Source organism: Rhipicephalus microplus, chromosome 3 (assembly GCF_043290135.1).
Source record: "Rhipicephalus microplus isolate Deutch F79 chromosome 3, USDA_Rmic, whole genome shotgun sequence".
NCBI classification, from domain to species: domain Eukaryota; kingdom Metazoa; phylum Arthropoda; class Arachnida; order Ixodida; family Ixodidae; genus Rhipicephalus; species Rhipicephalus microplus.
In genome coordinates this window covers 287,398,902-287,418,361 of record NC_134702.1, presented here as the reverse complement: position 1 = coordinate 287,418,361, position 19,460 = coordinate 287,398,902, and the positions used below count along the sequence as shown (strand labels likewise).

The 19,460-nt window shown below is 46.1% G+C and overlaps 1 protein-coding gene across 1 annotated transcript in view; it reads right to left on the bottom strand.

Annotated features, from left to right (window-relative positions):
- The window catches only part of LOC119167497 (agrin), a 480,279-nt gene that overhangs the window by 365,925 nt on the left and 94,894 nt on the right, over window positions 1–19,460 (bottom strand). The window contains exon 2 of the mRNA XM_037418989.2: window positions 12,057–12,264. Within this exon, the coding sequence (XP_037274886.1) occupies window positions 12,057–12,264 (208 nt within the window). The remainder of the gene's footprint in view (window positions 1–12,056; window positions 12,265–19,460) is intronic.

The window sequence follows — 19,460 nt, the reverse complement described above, 5'->3', positions numbered from 1 at the left end:
TTACACACACCGCCCGCCGCCCGCCGAACGACCAAACGACCAATTACTGGGAAACCCCTTTCTTTAGGCACGCCATCCCGGACCGTCCCGGCATCGCGGCGACAATCTTGGGTGGCCCGACACACGCCAAGAACTGAACAGCACGTGATATGAACCGTAGGTGGATGTAGACGGACAGTTGGCTTCGTTCTCAGTGTTGACAGTGGTTCTTCCTCTTTTTTACTTTCTTTCTTTTCTTTCTTTTTTCGTCTTTTTTTCCCTTCTTCCAGTTCCCTCTCACTCTCGCAAACGTCTTTCAAGGCGAGAGGGACGCGGCAGCAAGGAAGTTCATGTCAGTATAACTCATCCCCTGATGAAGGGAGGTCCCCTCCCGAAACTGTTGGGAAATAAATATATTTATCCTTGTTGACAACGCTCCCGTTTTGCCATATCCCATACCTTCACGAAGACCAACTGGCCCATTGAATTAATACTCCCACTGACCTGAACCATGGCTGCCAGTACATCATCAACGGAGCGTTTGTCACGGAGATATCCAAATTACCCTACGAAGTGTGCCGTCATCGGGGACTCAATCATGCGGTACGTCCACACGCACTTCAGCCCGAACGACTCGTCGACGCCGTGCTTCATCTCCTATGGTGGTGCTATGTTTTCGGACATTCCGGCGCTACTTGAGTACCTACCTCACCGCGTGGACACGTTGTTTCTGCATGTGGGCACCACGGACATCCTGAAGACGAGCTCTTCAAGATCACTGGATTCGTTGAGGGAGGCATTGAAGCGAATGAGGCAGATGCGCTCGAACATCAAGACACTGCATCTTAGTCTGCCACTACCTCGCGCACCCAATCGCCGACGGCGGGACTCGAACTGGCGATCAATGAATCGGTTTAATATGGAGGTACAGCGATTCAGCAGAGAGGCCCGCCGTCTCTGCCACTACGGGTTGTTGGGAGCAGGCGTCTATTACGTCGAACACGGTTTCTCAACACTCCCGCTGCACCGCTTCCTGGCTGCTGACGGCTTACATGCAAGCTTCGAGGGGGTCGCGCTACTGGCACAGCACACGAGGGTGCAGCTACGATGGACGTCGGCGGCATGGAGATCGGCGGCAATCGCTTGCACGAACAACTCCAGTGCCAAGCCCCCTCAACAACAAGAAGCCGAGCGACACACAGAGCCATCCAGGGCACCAGCAGTGACGATGTCGCCACTACCACCAGCGAGCCAGCGGGTCCCACCAGTGAGTCAGAGATCGGCGGCAACGGCTTGCACGGCAAACTCCAGTGCCAAACCCACTCAACAACAGGGAGCCGAGGGACACAAAGAGCCATCCATGGTCCCAGCAGTGACGACGTCGCCACTCCCGCCAGCGAGGCCTTACAACACCAGGCGGACGAATGCGGCGAAGACCAAGGCGGCGGCTTCCAAATGACACGGGGAAACAAAAGGTACGGGCAGTCTTAAACACGCATGGTCCCACTCATTTCTATCGATTAGGAAAATCATTGAAAAGCGGGTGCAATACGAAAAACACGCAGAACAACTAAACAAATATCTATCTCACGAAATTGCACCTAAGGGTCTCCGCCTAGCCTGCAACCCCTCAATGTCTACACTAAGTGAAGCAGAAAGGGGGAAGTGGGAAAAAATATCACTAGAAGCGTCCTTGCAACTGACTCGGGTCATAGCGGACCATTGTGAGCGTAAGGCCGCCGAACACAGTGTCACGGAGGCCATGCAGAAATTGGTATCTAATCTCGGAGAGCATGAGGCAAGAGAACTGGAAAGATATGAACTAAAGAAGAGAGGCGAAATTTCAGTAGTAAAAGATAGAAAATTCAAGCGGGATTGCAGTAGCTCCACTGCTCTGCAACAGGAAAATAGGAATGAGGCCGTACAAGAACACCAGGGACCACCTGTACGTCAACCTAACTTTGAGGAGAAAAATGGGAACTCAGAACCACAGTGCAATCCTAATCAAAACATCCTTACTCTCGAATATGACGCTGACACTCCCGTGCCACGTGATAGCCAAGAGCAGCCGAAAACTTATGAGGAAAATGTCCTCAATCTGTCAAACACAACACTCACACCCGCTCAGCTTCAACTTTTGTCGAGAGGCTTAACCTTTTGTCCATCATCCGGTAAATTCAATGAATTTGAACTGTACCAAGACCTCGATAACTTTGCGGGTAATCTCCGCCTCCGTGAATACTTTCATGATCAAAAGGACTGTACGAACGAGAATAGAGTGATTGGTGGTGACGGATCATGGTGTCCGGGTGAGCAGAGGGACAAACACCTCGACATGTATATATCAGCAGTTCAAAAAGATATCATCAGAGCGTATGGAAAAAATCGGCCATTTCGAAACAACATATCAAAGTCAGAACGAAGGGCACTCGATGAACTACGAAAAAACACTGGAATTACTATCAAACCGGCTGATAAAAGAGGCTGCATAGTAATTCTAAATACGTCGGACTACTCAAAGGAAGGGGAACGACAGCTATCAGACACAAAATTCTACAAAGAACTTCCAACGGACCCGACTCCCGAATTTGAAAGGGAGATAAAAGTAACCCTAAACAATCTCCGCCGGGACGAGAAAATTACCGGCAAAATGTTAAAAGCAATGTTACCGGCCCACTCTGTTCCCGGTCGATTCTATTTGCTCCCCAAAATACACAAGGCAGGTAATCCGGGACGTCCGATAGTATCCAGTAACAGCACATCAACAGAAAATATATCAGGATTCATCAATTCCTTAATAAAAAACATCCCCCCAAGTTTTCCCTATTACCTAAAGGACACAAACCACTTCATCTGCGAAACTTCAAGTCTCGACATCCCAGGCGGCAGTTTTCTGGTGACCATGGACGTCTGCTCACTGTACACCAACATACCCCACCATGACGGAATAGCGGCTATGGTTTCTGAATATGTAAAATCTGACTCATCAACTAGTGTAAGTGGCGAGGTACTGTTTACACTTCTTGAACTTGTACTAAATTATAACCATTTTGAGTTCAACGGCAAGCATTTCCTTCAGGTCAGTGGCACTGCAATGGGCACGAAAATGGCCCCAAACTTCGCGAGCACTTTTATGGCTTCACTTGAAATCCCATTCATTGAGGGACGCACCTTGAAACCTTTCTACTACAGAAGATACTTAGACGATATTTTTATAATATGGAACCATGATGAGGGAAGTCTTTTCCGCTTCATAGAGGATTTTAACAAATGCCACCCGTCAATAAAATTCACGCACAAAATTTCCAAAACTAGCATTAACTTTTTGGACGTTACTGTCACGGTCGAAAATGACCGCTTGTCAACAAACCTTTACAAAAAGCCTACAGACCGTCAAATGTACCTACATTTCAACAGCAGCCACCCAAAGCATTGCAAAACGGGTATTCCATATTCTCAGGCCTACCGGTACTGAAGAATATGCACCGATATGCGGGAATTTGACAGACACGCGGAACACCTAAAGCATTCCTTATTGAAACAAAATTATCCGGAAGACATTATTGACGATGCCATACTACGTGCTCGCAACGTGAACAGGAATGATATAATTAAGGGAATAAACAAAGTACCTAAAACGACTTCCCAAACGAACCTTGTACTAACTTACTCCTCATCAGCGCCACGAATCAACAACATACTTTCCCGCCATTTCAACATAATCAGGCAAAGCAAACGACTAACTTCTATTTTCGCGAAGCCACCTCACGTGGTGTACCGCCGGGATAAAAATCTGAAGGACATTCTTGTCAGGGCAAAAACAAACACCCCCAAAATTCAATCAGGGTGCCATCCTTGCGGAAAATCTCGATGCAAGGTATGCCCACAGATGCTCACAACACGTGAATCCAAAGCGAACTTCTCGGATTTCAAATTCTGCATAACTGAAAGCCTTAATTGTGACTCCAGTAACGTAATATACATGCTACATTGCAACATCTGCGGACAAGAATATATCGGCCAAACAGACACGCCTTTTCGGCTGCGGTTCAATAATCACCGGTACCACGCCACTTCACTGCCGAAGCTACCTTTATCTAGACATCTGCGCCTGCCAAACCACAGTTTTAAAAATATTAGCGTAACTCTTTTGCAGTCCGGTTTTTCAAACAGACGCGAGCGCGAACAGCGTGAGGCATATTTTATTTTCAAATTTCGTACATTAGTAGCCGGTATCAACGAGGACCCCGGAAAACTCAACTGCCTCCGAGAAGTAAGCCAGGAGAAAATTGGTGACAAAAAATTATAGCTGGAGACCATGCTTTTTTCTGACTGACTCGTACGTGTACACTGTCCTTTTTTTTTACTTGCACATACAAAGTGTTTACGTTCGCCTACCACTTCATGACCGTTGAAGGGAAACGGACGAAGATTAAAGGTAAATAGCCGACCGACCCATTAACGAGAAGCCTTTCCTTTACACACACCGCCCGCCGCCCGCCAAACGACCAAACGACCAAATACTGGGAAACCCCTTTCTTTAGGCACGCCGTCCCGGACCCTCCCGGCATCGCGGCGACAATCTTGGGTGGCCCGACACACGCCAAGAACTGAACAGCACGTGATATGAACCGTAGGTGGATGTAGACGGACAGTTGGCTTCGTTCTCAGTGTTGACAGTGGTTCTTCCTCTTTTTTACTTTCTTTCTTTTCTTTCTTTTTTCGTCTTTTTTCCCTTATTCCAGTTCCCTCTCACTCTCGCAAACGTCTTTCAAGGTGAGAGGGACGCGGCAGCAAGGAAGTTCATGTCAGTATAACTCATCCCCTGATGAAGGGAGGTCCCCTCCCGAAACTGTTGGGAAATAAATATATTTATCCTTGTTGACAACGCTCCCGTTGTGCCATATTCCATACCTTCACGAAGACTAACTGGCCCATTGAATTATTACTCCCACTATATATATATATATATATATATATATATATATATATATATATATATATATATATATCATCATCAGTCCGACTACGTTCAATGCAGGAAAAAGGCCTCTCCCATTTATTGCCAATTAGCCCGGTCCTTTGCTTGCTGCTGCCAATTTATACCCGCAAACATCTTAATCTCATCTGCCCACCTAAGCTTCTGTCTCCCCCTAACCCGCTTACTTTCTCTGGGAATCCAGTTAGTTACCCTTAATGACCAGCGGTTATTCTGTCTACGCGCTACATGCCCGGCGCATGTCCATTTCTTCCTCTTGATTTCAGCTATAATATTATTAACCCCCATTTATTCCCTAATCCACTCTTCTCTCTTCTTTTCTCTTAAGGTTACACTTACCATTTTTCTTTCCATTGCTCGCTGCGTCGTTCTCAATTTAAGCGAACCCTCTTGATATATAATGAATATATATATATATATATATATATATATATATATATATATATATATATATATATATCTGCCTTGAAAAAGATGGGGTTCCTGTCGAAACGTCGGCACAATAAACAGTTGTTATGTGAAAGCGCATCTACTTTCATATTTATATGAAAGTAGATGCGCTATATATATATATATATATATATATATATATATATATATATATATATATATATATATATACTCATCTATGAATTTTCAACTCTTCTGGCTATTTGGATAATTGGATCTATACCAAATTGGTATAGAATAGCTTGACTGTATGACAAGCGTTAGTGAATATACATAACAGAGGAAAATTATTAGTTGTATGTCATGAATGTCATGATTTATATGTCAGGGTCTTTCTGCCCTTCCAGTGGTTGTGTTCACATGGCATGTTGAAAAACTGGTATGGTATGACATGACTGCATGGCGAACACAAGTGACAGACCCTAACGTGGAAAACATGACTTGCATGTCATGTAAGTCATGACTACATGCCACGCTCATGATGCACACTCCTTCCAGATTCTCGCCCCGAGCTGCCGAGAAGCCTCTGTACCACAGACTTCAGTCGGATACCACCAAAAGCCCTCGAATTCATTGAATCGGCAACAAACTCACCAATTATTGACAGCGATTATATCGTCACGCCTATTCCTGATGTTCTCCCGGTGCGTGACGTCACTGTGCCACACTTTATCGCCATAACCATGGCCTCTAACCACACAGTCTGCCCATTATCAACTTCGGTACCACGCAGCAAGCACTACCACACGGAATTTCACTCTCCACGTTGCGACCCTTAATAGACGCCCACCTCATCACTTTTGTGGCAGACGCATTCTCCGATCTTCCATGTCAACCGCAGGATGCCCCATCTCTCGATGCGGTCCTGCGCCCCATGATCGACCCGAAACTCAAACCTGAGGAATCCGACGCCCTTCGCCGCCTTCTAGCTTCCTACCACGACATATTTGACATCGACAGCAGTCCACTCGGTCAGACTTCACTCATAAAGCACCGCAATATTACTGCTTATTCTCCTCCCATTGACCGCCGACCATACCGGATGTCTGCCACAGAGAGTAAGGTAATTCAAGAAGTCAACAAGATGCTAGCCAAAGAAATTATTGAGCCCTCCTAGAGCCTTTGAGCATCTCCTGTTGGGCTCATTAAAAAGAAAAGTGACACGTGGCGCTTCTGCGTTGATTACCGCCATCTTAATCAAATCACGAAAAAGGACGTTTATCCTTTGCCCCGCATTAATGACGCCCTCGATTGTCTTCACGGCACGCGATACTTTTCTTCAATTGACCTACGTTTTGGCTATTGGCAGATTGCGGTGTGCGAGAAACACCAAGAAAAAACTGCGTTTCTTACTCCCGACGGCCTATATCAATCCACGGTGATGCCGTCTGAGCTATGCAACGCCCCAACCACGTTTGAGCGTATGATGGACTCCCTATTACATGCGTTTAAGTGGTCAACATGCTCGTGCGACCTGGACGATGTGGTTGTATACTCGCCCACATTTAAGACACACTTTCAGCGTTTTTCAGCTCTTGTCGACATGTCCGGCAATGGTGGCCTTCAACTAAACTCGTTGAAATGTCACATCGGCCGCCAGCAGATTACGGAGTTGGGCCACCTTCTCAACGTATCAGGTGTGCAGCCTGACCCGGAGAAAATTTGTGCCGTAGTGAGCTTTCCTGTACCCCAGTCTGTCAAGGACGTTCGGATCTTTGTGGAACTTTGTTCCTATTTTAGAAGGTTCGTGAAAGATTTTGCAACAATCGCTCGACCACTCACCAAGTTTCTGAAGAAAGACGTGATTTTTACGTTGGGTTCCGCTCAAGCTGCCACTTTTTCTCACCTCATCACCCTCCTCACAACTCCAGCTATATTGGCCCTCTTTGACCCGTCCGCTCCGAGAGCAATACTTTTTTGCAGACTAGTTGGTTCATACTTGAAAAATTGAATTGCTGCACAAACTTGAAGAAAAAACAAGAGAGACAGGAAAGAGTGCAGTCCTCTTTCCTGTCTCTCTTGTTTTTTCTTCAAGTTTGTGCAGCAATTCAATTTTTCAAGTGCGCTCCGAGAGAGCTAGCGGGGACTTGACAGAGTTATCGCCGACGCTAGCTGCCTTCTCACGACTGCCGAGCGCAACTATTCAATAACAGAGCGTGAATGTCTTGCTCTTGTTTGGGCAGTCACGAAGTTCCGCCCATATTTATATGGCACGAATTTATCTGTAATAACGGACCACCATGCGCTATGTTGGCATTCCTCACTGAAGGATACTACTGGCCGGCTTGGGCGCTGAGCTCTGTCACTGCAAAAATATACCTTTACAGTCACGTACAAGTCGGGACGCCTACATCAGGACGCTGACTGTCTTTCCCACTACACGGTTGATGAATTGTGCACCATCCCTGACACCGACACTTGCGTCTTCTCCGTTTCGCAACCGACCCGCATCGGTGAGCAACGCTGTGATGCATCCCTGCGAGCTATATTTGGACGTCACAAATCACCATTTTCCAACAGGTCCCATCAATCATTCGTCCTCCACGATGGCGTCCTATATCACCAGAACCTCTACCCAGATGTACCAGCCCAGCTGCTCGTCATTCTGAAACACCTCCGCTCGGCAGTTCTCCACGAATTCCATGACCTCCCAACTGACGGTCACCTTGGTGTGTCACGCACTTACGACCGTATTCGCTGACGCTTCTTTTGGCTAGGGCTATCACGCTCAGTCAGAAGATACGTTGCGGCTTGTGATACAAATCAGCGCCGCAAAACACCATCAACGCTTCTCGCTGGACACCTTCAGCCACTTGACATATTCTCAGAACCTTTTTTCCGTGTTGGCTTTGACCTCCTGAGCCCTTTTACTTTGTCTTCTATTGGCAACAGGTGGATAGCTGTGCCCACAGACTACGCCACGCGCTACGCCATCACACAAGCACTTCCAACAAGCTGCGCAACAGATGTCGCCGACTTCCTCCTACATGACGTGGTCTTGCAACATGGAGCTCCACGCCAGCTGCTTGCAGAACGTGGCCGCACCTTTCTATCAAAGGTCATAGCCGATATCCTCCAGTCATGTCAAACGAGGCACAAGCTCACTACGTCATACCACCCGCAGACAAGGGAACTCACGGAGCGTCAGGATCGAACACTTACAGACATGCTTGCGAAGTATGTTTCTTCTAACCACTCTATACGTGACATTTCCATATAATTCTTCTCGCCATGACACTGCCGCTTACTCTTCATTTTTGTTTTTCGGTCTCAAACCTACATTACCCCTAGATACAGTCAATCCATCTACCGCGACACCGACCAGAGAATATGCCCTTGACGCTGTCACTCGGGCTGCCTACGCACGCGAAATCGCCCGCACTTGCTTTCTGGCCTCTCAAGAGAACTAGCTGCGTTTGTACGATCAATGGCACCATGACAGGCACTTTTTGCCCAGTTCATTGGTCCTGCTATGGTCCCCGACTCGTCAAATCGGCTTGTCGGAAAAACTTGTTTCCCGCTACAGGCCCATATCGATTCCTACGAAATTGCCCCTGCTGCCAAATACGAAATTGCCCCTGCTGCCTCATCCCCTTCAACTGTCCCACAGACCACTGATATCGTACATGTGGCACGCTTGAAGCCTTACCACTCTCCCGCTGACGTTTGCATCTAGATGCGCCGAGACGGCGCTTCTCACCCTGGGCATTATGCTGCATGCATGTTGACATTTTGTGGGACGATGCACGTATGTGCCTGACGAAGAGGACGAAGAGTGGTCTCCGCTCGGCGTCTGAGCTTGGTTGTAGAGCGTCCCGTGCCTTGGGGTGGTTACGCAAATTGGGAAACAAAAAATAGGATTGCGAAGGAGTTGATTGATAATGATTTAAAAGATGTATGTGTGGCCTATTATGGAATTCGGGTGCATATTATTTTTAGGCAGCGCGGCTTACAAGATGAGACACTTATTATTATTAGAAAGAGAAGCTTTGCGCTTGTGCCTTGGACTCCCCAAATTTGTGACAAATAATGTTTTGTATGTAAAAGCGCGTCTTCCACCTTTGTTAACTCGGTTTAGAATACTTACAGTTGAAACTTTCTTAAAAATATACAATTCGCCTCTGAGACTTATGTTTTTATTCAAGAAGAAACCGCATTCTTCGGAACACAATGGTCTAGACTACACTCCCCTCAGATTAGGTTCGTCCAAGCGCTGCTAAAGCCTCTCAATGCAAATATTTATCAGATTGCCATAACGAAGATGCCTAATTCAAAACTTGAAATTAAATTTGATGATATTTTCCCCTCTAATGTGAAACAACTGCCCCTTCGATGTTTAAATAATAGGTTACAAAATTACTTTACTCATCTGTCCATAAACAACATTATTGCGACGGATGCATCCGTATTGAACGAAAAGGCTGGAGTAGGCATCTTCTGTACTTCTCTCGATTGGTCTTTTTCAGTTCGATTACCAGATCACACGCCTATATTCATCGCTGAATTATTTGCTCTAATTCTAGCGCTTCGTAAACTTTTTGCAAGCGAATCAGAAGTGGTCATACTTAATGATTCTCTCTCAGTATGCACTGCACTATCTACAGCAAAAAAAATTGACATTATTGAGTATGATTAGCAGTTTATTACCAGCAAATCTGAAAAATTTCACTTGCTATGGATACCTGGCCACTGCGGAATTTATCCAAATGAGATGGCAGACTCGTTAGCCAAGGCATCTTTAAGCGGACCACTCTTACCTATTTTACCTGATTTCGCCTATGTAACAGCACTCAGACATAGAAATACTTGGTTCCACAAAAAATAGACGAATTATTATTGGATAAAGTCTGAGACTTCGTACATCTAAGATTTTGCTTGAACAAACACTGGTGTGTATCTCGGCAGTTAGAAATTACAATCACCAGATTACGATTCAGAATTCCGCGCCCAAACTACTACCTGCATAAAGCTGGACTAACAGCATCTTCGTTATGTCTCTTTAGCAAGGAATCAGAATCAATAGATCATTTCGTTTTATTCTGTGAACGATATTCCTATCAAAGGAAAAGGTCGAGCCAATTGAGAAGCTAGGTTTAAAAATTAACGTGGAAGTAATCTTATCCTTCGGAGGGATTACATTAAGTTATAGCCACAGGGAGGTTTACTCTGTCGTGTGTGCGTACATAATGGCAACAAAAAGATTACCTTGTTAGTCTGTTGTTATTATTATTTACGGCTACGAGACTACCTGAATGCCTGACTTAGCACACTTTATGATCCTGCCGCCCGGCTCTTGGCCAATCCCCCTTTCTGGGCGAGTGCCAACAAAGCTGAAGGATCATCATCATCATCATCGTCGTCGTCTGGTCAACCGGTCGCGCCGCTGCTGCTGGTTTGAAATATGTTTCATCCATAACCTCGTCGATGCGGCGTCTCTTATGCAATGCTCTTTTTTCATCTCATTTGCATAAGTTTCATCTGGTCTGGTATTCAGGCTTTAAAACATTGTTGAATGACTTGGTCATGCTACAAATAAATGCCTTACGATGTATTGAAGATGTATCCTATTATTCACACACTGGTTCAATATTTTCACAATACAGAAATTCAACAATTTCTTGTTACTACTAATGCCTGATTCTGTCAAGTTGTAAATAAGAATTATGCAGAGGAAGTACCTTATTACGTACAATGGCCGCCTACCAACCGAATTCTGCCAGTCAAGTCCCTTGGTATACGGAAACTTGGCATGTACCACGTCCTAGCACTAAGCGTGGATTTGAAAAGCTACATTACCGTCGTCCAAGTGTGATGAACGAATGGAAATTAACAGTTGATAGTCTGCCTATGTTGTCTAAGTGGTAAATTGTCTAAATACGGTAACTTGAATGTGCTGATTGTGTTGTTCATCAATAATGGGTGATTTCTGTAATGGTTACTTGGTTTTATTCGCTCACACATTGTTTCTTTAAGAATATTCTTGTTCGTATTTCAGAATTTATACTTCAATATTTGCTGTCGTGGAACACCTGCACGCTCTTTTCGTATTGTAGGTTTTCGCGCCCTGTTATATTTTGTTATTTCGTAACTTGGAGGTATTTATGAGTGAAGGGGCCAGTAGCCATTGACGCGCAGCTTTTTTTTTAGTTCACATATACAATGTGTTTTTTGTCTATTTGTCTCATGCCTAAATAACCTAGATCTTTTCTTTATGGAGGCCTATGATGGCTGTGGATCTGCTCTAGATTTCTTACAGTATAATTACTTAGGGTTCATCGGTGCCCTGATGCCGCAGAGCTTGCATGACCGAATCAAATGCATTCTCGTAATCTATGATAACCTGTTATCAACCATGGTTGGTTGCATTCCACGCATTTCTTTACCACCTGATTGACACTTCGAGTATGGTTCAGCCATATTATTGGTAGTAAAATGGTTGTTACCACCAGGCGTTATTTAGCGTGCACCTGAATCTAAGTACGCAGGCGCCCTGGCATATCACTCCTTGTCAAAATGCGGCCGCCATTGTGCGAGTTTGAGCCCGCGTCTTTGTGCTTAGCAGTGCGACGCCGCTTAGGTGCCCCGGTTGCCGCACCCGCGACCTCCGCGTGCTGATAGTGATACGCACCTGCGCCCCGTCCTGCAGAAGCCGTTCCACGGTGGCAGTGATAACGAGGTCGGCCTCACCCACCGGCAGCCGACTCTCCTCCGGGCAGTCGTCGAAGATGCGCCGCCTGCGAGCTTCGCCTTCATCGAACGAGGCGCAGAGGAGAAGCAGAACGCAGGCCACGCGAATGGTCTGCGATGGCGGACACCACCAGAAGAAGCAGCATGGCCTACGTCGAAAAACGGAAATGAATTAACGACGCGGTCTAAAGTTTTTGTAAAGTATACCTGTAGCAGTAGCGTAGCCAAGGAGGCGAGAGTTCAATCTCCTTCCCCCCCCCCCTATTTCTCGCGTTAACCACCCTCTTCACGCCACTCATCCACCTTCGTCGCTTCGCGCTGACATGATTTCGAAACTGAGAGGTGCTACCATCACATCATCACTCCTGAGCGCTTTTACCCTGAATGATGTCTGCACACAAGAAAACATGTCACGGTTTTTGTCAAGGCTTTCGTACTCTGTGAATTTGGGCATAAATCCCGGCCGTGAGTGTAAGTTGTAAAGGTTGCTTGCCAGCGCAAACGACAGGGCAGGAGGGGACAGGAGAAGAGACGAGACAGAGCGCTGAACTGCCAACAATTTATTTATTGTGAAGGTATTCGCTTTTATACAGTTACCAGTCGAACTAGTGAGCGCTCTGTCTCGTCTCTTCTCTTGTCCCCTCCTGCCCTGTCGTTTGCGCTGGTAAGCAACCTTTATGATGTCATACCAACACGCCCAATCCCAGTGTCTCTTGAGTGTAAGTTGGCTCGGTGACGGGGTTGATGCTGCCGCGGTGGTCATACGTGTACTTGCTGGAACAGTTCTCGCTGGTGTCAATCGCAAAGATAACTTTCAATAGGCACAGACTCCTTTTAATGGCAAAAGCCTGAGACAGTTCCAAGATTTGATAGGTTACGATCAAGCATATTACAGTGATTCTTAGTATATATGCTATGATATACTCCAGCCACAGAATAAATTTTCGATTCGCACGTTGCACTAACATATAAACAAACACACACGCACGCAAGACAGAATATTTGGGTCATCCACCGAACTTCAATGGCATGCAAGTGTATATTATATTGACACATATCTTTACTATGCCCTAACAGCTACAGGCACTCCGGAGTGCCGAATGACGAAGGTGCAACAGAGGCAACCATGCAAGCTGATCATAACCTTAGAAAGGCCTACTAACATACTCATCACTTACTTAAGCTGATAAATAAAAGATGGTGGTCATAGACCTGATTTATTTATTTATTTATTTGTTTATTTATTAGTTTATTTATTTATTTATTTATTTATTTATTTATATGTGGAGTTTACCATCCCAAAAGACCATATGATTATGAAAGGCGCCGTAGGAGTCGGGAAATTTTGACCACGTGGCTTTTTTTTACTTGCACCCGAATCTGAGCGGAAGGCCTACAGCATTTTCGCCTCCATTGAAAATGCAGCTGCCCCAGCCTGGATTTTATCCAGCGACCTGGTGGTCATAAAGCTAAAGCAGCGTAATAAAAAAATGCAGAGTGGGCAGCTGTAGTTACGTTCGCCTTCCAGTTGTAGGCGAGCGTAAACACTACACTTTGTACAAGCACGTGAAGGGGAAAAAAGAACAAAAGAAAAAAGTAACGATACTGTACACGTACTAGTCAGTCAGAAAACAAGCATGGTCTCAAGTTAGGAATCTTTGTTGCCAATTCCCTCTTGTCTACCTCCCGGAGGCCGGAGAGTCTACCACGATCCTCGTTGATGCCGGCTACTAATGTCCTGAATTTGAAAATAAACTATGCCTAGCGATGTTAACGCTCGCACCTCTTTGAGAAACCGGACTGTAAAAGAGTTACGCTGATATTTTCAAAACTGTGGTTTGGCAAGCGCAGATGTCTAGATAAAGGCAGCTTCGGCAGTGAAGTGGCGTGGTACCGGTTATTACTGAACCGCAGCCGAAATGGCGTGTCTGTTTGACCGATATATTCTTGTCCGCAGATGTTGCAATGTAGCATGTATATTACATTACAGGAGTCACAATTAAAGCTTTCAGTTATGCGGAATTCGAAGTCCGAGAAGTTCGCTTTTGATTCACGTGTTGTGACCATCTGTGGGCATACCTTGCAGCGAGATATCCCGCAGGGATGGCACTCTGATTGAATTTTGGAGGGGTTTGTTTTTGCTCTGACAAAAATGTCCTTCAGGATTTTTCGGTACACCACGTGAAGTGGCTCTGCGAAAAGTGATGTTAGTTATTTGCTTTGTTTGATTACATTGAAATGGCGGGAAGATATGTCGTTGACTGGTAGCAATAATGAAGAGCAATTTAGTACAAAGTTCCTTTGAGAATTCGTTTTAGATACTTCTTTTGGCCCCTAATTATATCATTCCGGCTCACGTTGCGAGCACGTAGTATGCAGTCGTTCATAATGTCTTTGAGATAATTTGGTTTCAATAGAGAATGCTTTAGGTGTTCTGCGTGTCTGTCAAATTCCTGCACATTAGTGCATATTAAGTGTGAACACACTTTATAAGCGACCCCAAACCATCCACCGCCGTCGGCGGCGTCCACAGTCTTCTCTCTATCTTTAAAAGAAAGAGGACTTGGCGGGCCGCAGCGCGACGCTCTACCGAATGAGCCACGGACGCGACGCTGATATCGGTGTCAGTAACGCGCCTTATACCCCCTCCCCCTTCGCTCGCTCCTCGCTCTCCTCGCTCGCTGCAGCTGCGCGCGCACCCCTTTCTCGCGCGCCCACCTTCTCTCTCAGTCTCCCGTCGAGAGCGGGTCGTGAGGGGGATTAAAGTTAAAATCCGTTGGCCTTCGCCTGTGAGGTAACGTAAACTCCCCCGTGTGATCAAATTGCGATTCCCAGGAACTATTACACCATAAAGGCACCATAGTGTGAATAATAAATATAATAGTGCGAATTAATAAATACCCCTCATAGCATCACCCCGTGAATTCGCACTTAACCATGTTCACCCTCCAGGTCGCGGGTTCGATTCCCGGCTGCGGCGGCTGCATTTCCGACGGAGGCGGAACTGTTGTAGGCCCGTGTACTCAGATTTGGGTGCACGTTAAAGAACCCCAGGTGGTCAAAATTTCCGGAGCCCTCCACTACGGCGTCTCTCATAATCAAATGGTGGTTTTGGGACGTTAAACCCCGCAAATCAATCAATGCTCACCCTCGGGGAATTGCTTAGAAGTTTTATTGTATATTGGCATGCCTGAGAATATGGAACACCCTTTTTGAAATGCTTCGGATGGCTGCTGTTGAAATTTAGGTAAATTTGCCGGTCTGTACGCTTTTTGTGAAGGTTTGTTGACAAGTGGTTATTTTCGACCGAGACAACGAGGCCCAAGAAGTTAATGCTAGTTTTGAAAATTTTGTGTGTGAATTTAATCGATGGGTGGAACGTGTTGAAATCATCTATGAAGCGCAGAAGGATTCGCTCATCGTGGTTCCATATTATAAAAATGTCATCTAAGTATCTTCTGTAGTAGAAAGATTTCAAGGTGCGTCCCTCTACGAATAGGATTTCAAGTGATCCCATGGAGGTGCTCGCAATGTTTTGGACAATTTTCGTGCCCATTGCAGTACCACTAAGCTGAAGGAAGTGCTTGCCATTGAACTCAAAATGGTTATAATTTAGTACAAGTTCAAGAACTGTAAACAATACCTCGCCACTTACACCAGTTGATGAGTCAGATTTTACATATTCAGAAACCATTGCTTTTATTCCGTTATGGTGGGTTATGTTAGTGTACAGTGAGCAGACGTCCATGGTGACCTGAAAACTACCGCCTGGGATATTGGGACTTGAAGTTTTGCAGATAAAGTGGTTTGTGTCCTTTAGGTAATGGGGAAAATGCGGGGAGGATATCTTTTATTGAGAAATTAATGAATTATGAAATAATTTCTGTTGATGTGCTGTTACTGGATACTATCGGACGTCCCGGATAGCCTGTCGTGTGTATTTCGGGGAGCAAAACAGAATGGGCTTGATTATTTTTCATGTTCCGAGCTGGGACAAGGAAATGAGGAAGAAGAAGAGTGCGAGCAAACGAGAGATGCTGGGACGCTCAAGTGACAACAGAGCGCTTCAGAGCGCAGTTAAATAAGCAAGTATTTTTTGCCTTATACTTTAACGACGAAGTTTAGTCTGATCGCAGTGTCTGGAACGCCATCGTCTTAATATTTGGTGCCGAAGAACCGGGATTGAAAGCCAGGACCCTACGGACGGTTACCAGTCAACTGCAGCGGCATGGACCGACTGAAGTCGAAGCGGACGTCGCAGCGAGCACAGAACACAAGGATTATAAACGAGGCAAGTGCCCTCCTCGCTAACGACTCTGCCTCCTATCACCAGCTCAATTCCATATATGAGAGGCTGAAGGCTAATAACGAAAAGCTTAGAAACTTGAACGAGATTGAGCTGTATATAGCTGACGAGGAGTTCAAAGTCGAGTACAACGCCGTCTTACAGTACGAGGACAGTGCTACGCGCATTCTCGCAGAGATTCTCGGCAAGAAAGATCGCATGCTAAGGAAACCTACCGGAACTCAAGGAACAGTTGCCCAGACAGTCGCAGCACCATCAGACGGAACTGCAGTGAAATTGCCTATACTGACAATAGCTCGTTTCTCTAGGGACCTATGCAAATGGACCGAATTTCAGGAACAATTTGACCAAATTGTGCTTAGTAACACTCGCATCACTGCCACAGAGAAGTTTCAGTACCTGTGACTGTATCTGAAAGGAGACGCTGCATCAGTAATCGCGGGCCTTCCGACGACAGAAAGTTGCTACAGTGATGCCATCAACATGCTACAGAAGCGATTTGGGGACAAGACGCGCCTGGAGCAAGAATATTTCCCAAGCTACGGATGTTAAGCCCTGTACGCTCCTCGAAATAAAGATTTTGTTGGAAGTAAGCGCTCCCTTCTGTCCCTTCCCTTGTCCTATGTTTCTGAACGCGCTACGTCGGTCAACTATGTCTTACCAACATGCCCAACTTTATACTCTAGTCAAGCCCTGTCCGTTCATCAACTGACACCAAAGCGCTACGCAGCTTGCACGACCAAGTTCTCGATAATATCCGAGGCTTAGAGACTTTGGGTATGCACAAGTCGTCATTTTTGTCAATTCTCTGCGACATCCTACTGCATGCTCTTCCGTGGGATATAGTCGCGCAGTATAATCGACCGTGTGCCGTTTAGTTGGCATATGACTCGAGAGCTGAAGCTACACCCGTGGGACTGGACTGTGTGCTCAACTTCCTGTGTATCGAGCTGGAAAGCCTGGAGAAGAGTGATTTTAAGGATGCCAGAGGACGAGAACATGGAACACTCCCCGTGGCCAGTCAGTCGACGCACTCTCGGCGTGGGAAACCGACGTCATCTGTTCTTCACAGCAACTCCATATGAGAAAAAAAAGGACAACTGCGTATTCTGCTCGTCCAGTCACGTACCGGAAGCCTGCACAGCTGACTTGTCACTGACGCAGAAGAAAGAACTGCTTTCCAACGCCAAAAGGTGTTCCCGCTGCACCACCAAAGGAAATCGGGCACGGGACCGCAAAAAGAAGATTTCCTGCTCCAGATGCCAAGCTCGACACGCTACAAGCATGTGCGATCCCGATAGGTGTTCGCGGAAGTCAGACTATGCTAACAAGTACAACGAAAAAACTACGAAAGTCTGCGCATCACTTGGAAGAAGACCCGTCAAGGAAGGCTCTATCACTTGCGTTTTCCTTGAGGCTTTCAGAACATGGGCCATGAATAATGACACCTGCCTCTACATACGAGGCGGTTTTGATGGTGGCAGTCAGGGGACTTTCATAACTGAAGATCTGTCCAAGCACCTCCAGCTGAAAAGCATGGGAACAAGTCGAATATCCTTCAATACTTTCGCAAGTGCATCAAACCAAGAGGCTAAGAGGCGTCGCATTATACAACTACGACTGCGAAGCTGGTTTTCCGACGCGGAAATAGTTTTAACTGCAATAGAGACCCCAAGCATTTGCCAAGACATCGCAGAGACTGTAATGGACGTAGCCTTAGTCGCGTCTTTCGAGAAGCTGGGAAAGGATGTCGCCGATGAGCTCAAACACCCATCTATCATCACTAAGACTGGCATCAGTGCACTTATTGGGTCCGATCAGATGTGGGAAGTGTTGACCAGCGAAGTTTCATGGTACGAAGGCAACGAATCATTGTTCGCACTAAACTCCGAGCTTGGATGGACCTTCCATGGAAGCACATCGCACTTGGTGTCCCGACCAACTACTTCACAAACGATGGCGTGGGTGCTAAAAGCCCAAGCTACCGATTCCGACGAAATTTTGCGCTCCTTTTGGAAACTTGAAAACATAGGAATTACGGACACGATAAACAGGCCACCTGAAATGAGCAACATCATGATGCATTTTGAGCAAACGATTAGCTCTAAAAACGCAACATATGAAGTGGCCCTCCCTTGGAAGGATACTTTCGAGCTTGTAAGCAACAAGCAAGTCACCGTAACTCGACTGGACAAGCTTGTCAACTGTCTCGACTCCAAGAAAGGACTGCTCGAAATGTATGACCGTACCATGAGAGAGTACTTGAGATCAGGACAAGCCGAAGTAGTCAGTGATGTACCTGCAGACGTGACGAAGTTATACTACATGCCACACAAAGAAGTCATGCGTGAACAAGCGCTGACGACGAAAATGAGAGTGGTGTTTGACGCTTGGTCACACGCCAAAGGATGCAAGTCCCTTAATGACTGCCTTGAAAAAGGTGACGACTTATACCATGACCTCGTGCAAATTCTGCTACGCTTCTGAACGCACCCGGTGGCAGTTATCGCGGACATAGAAAAGGCATTCCTTCATATTGCGATTCGGGAGGACGACAGAGACGCTTTTCTCTTTCTCTGGTTTGCAGAAGAAGAGTTATCCAAGGGCAAGCTGCAAGTGTGGAGGATGACACGAGTGCCTTTTGGAGCTACATGTAGCCCATTTTCGCTCACAGCTACTATTCTCTACCACATGAAAAGAGCACTGGCTGCCATGGCACATACAGCACAAACTCTTGCCGAGTCGTTTTACGTGGATGACTTAGTCACTGGCGCCGACACAGAAGAGGAAGCCGCTAAACTTTGCCGAGAAGCGCGCACAATATTGAAATCGGCCGGCAAGACATTGTGGAAATGGACAACAAGTTCAGGAAATTTGATGCGAACGCATCAAAATCAAGTAGAATCTACTAGTAATGAGATGGTCGTTCTCCATGAAACGTCAGTCAAGGTACTGTGTTTGGTTTGGAATCCTGCGAAGGATGAATTCAACTTTTCGGTTCAAAATCTACTCCAGTTTTTGACAGCACAGGCGGACACA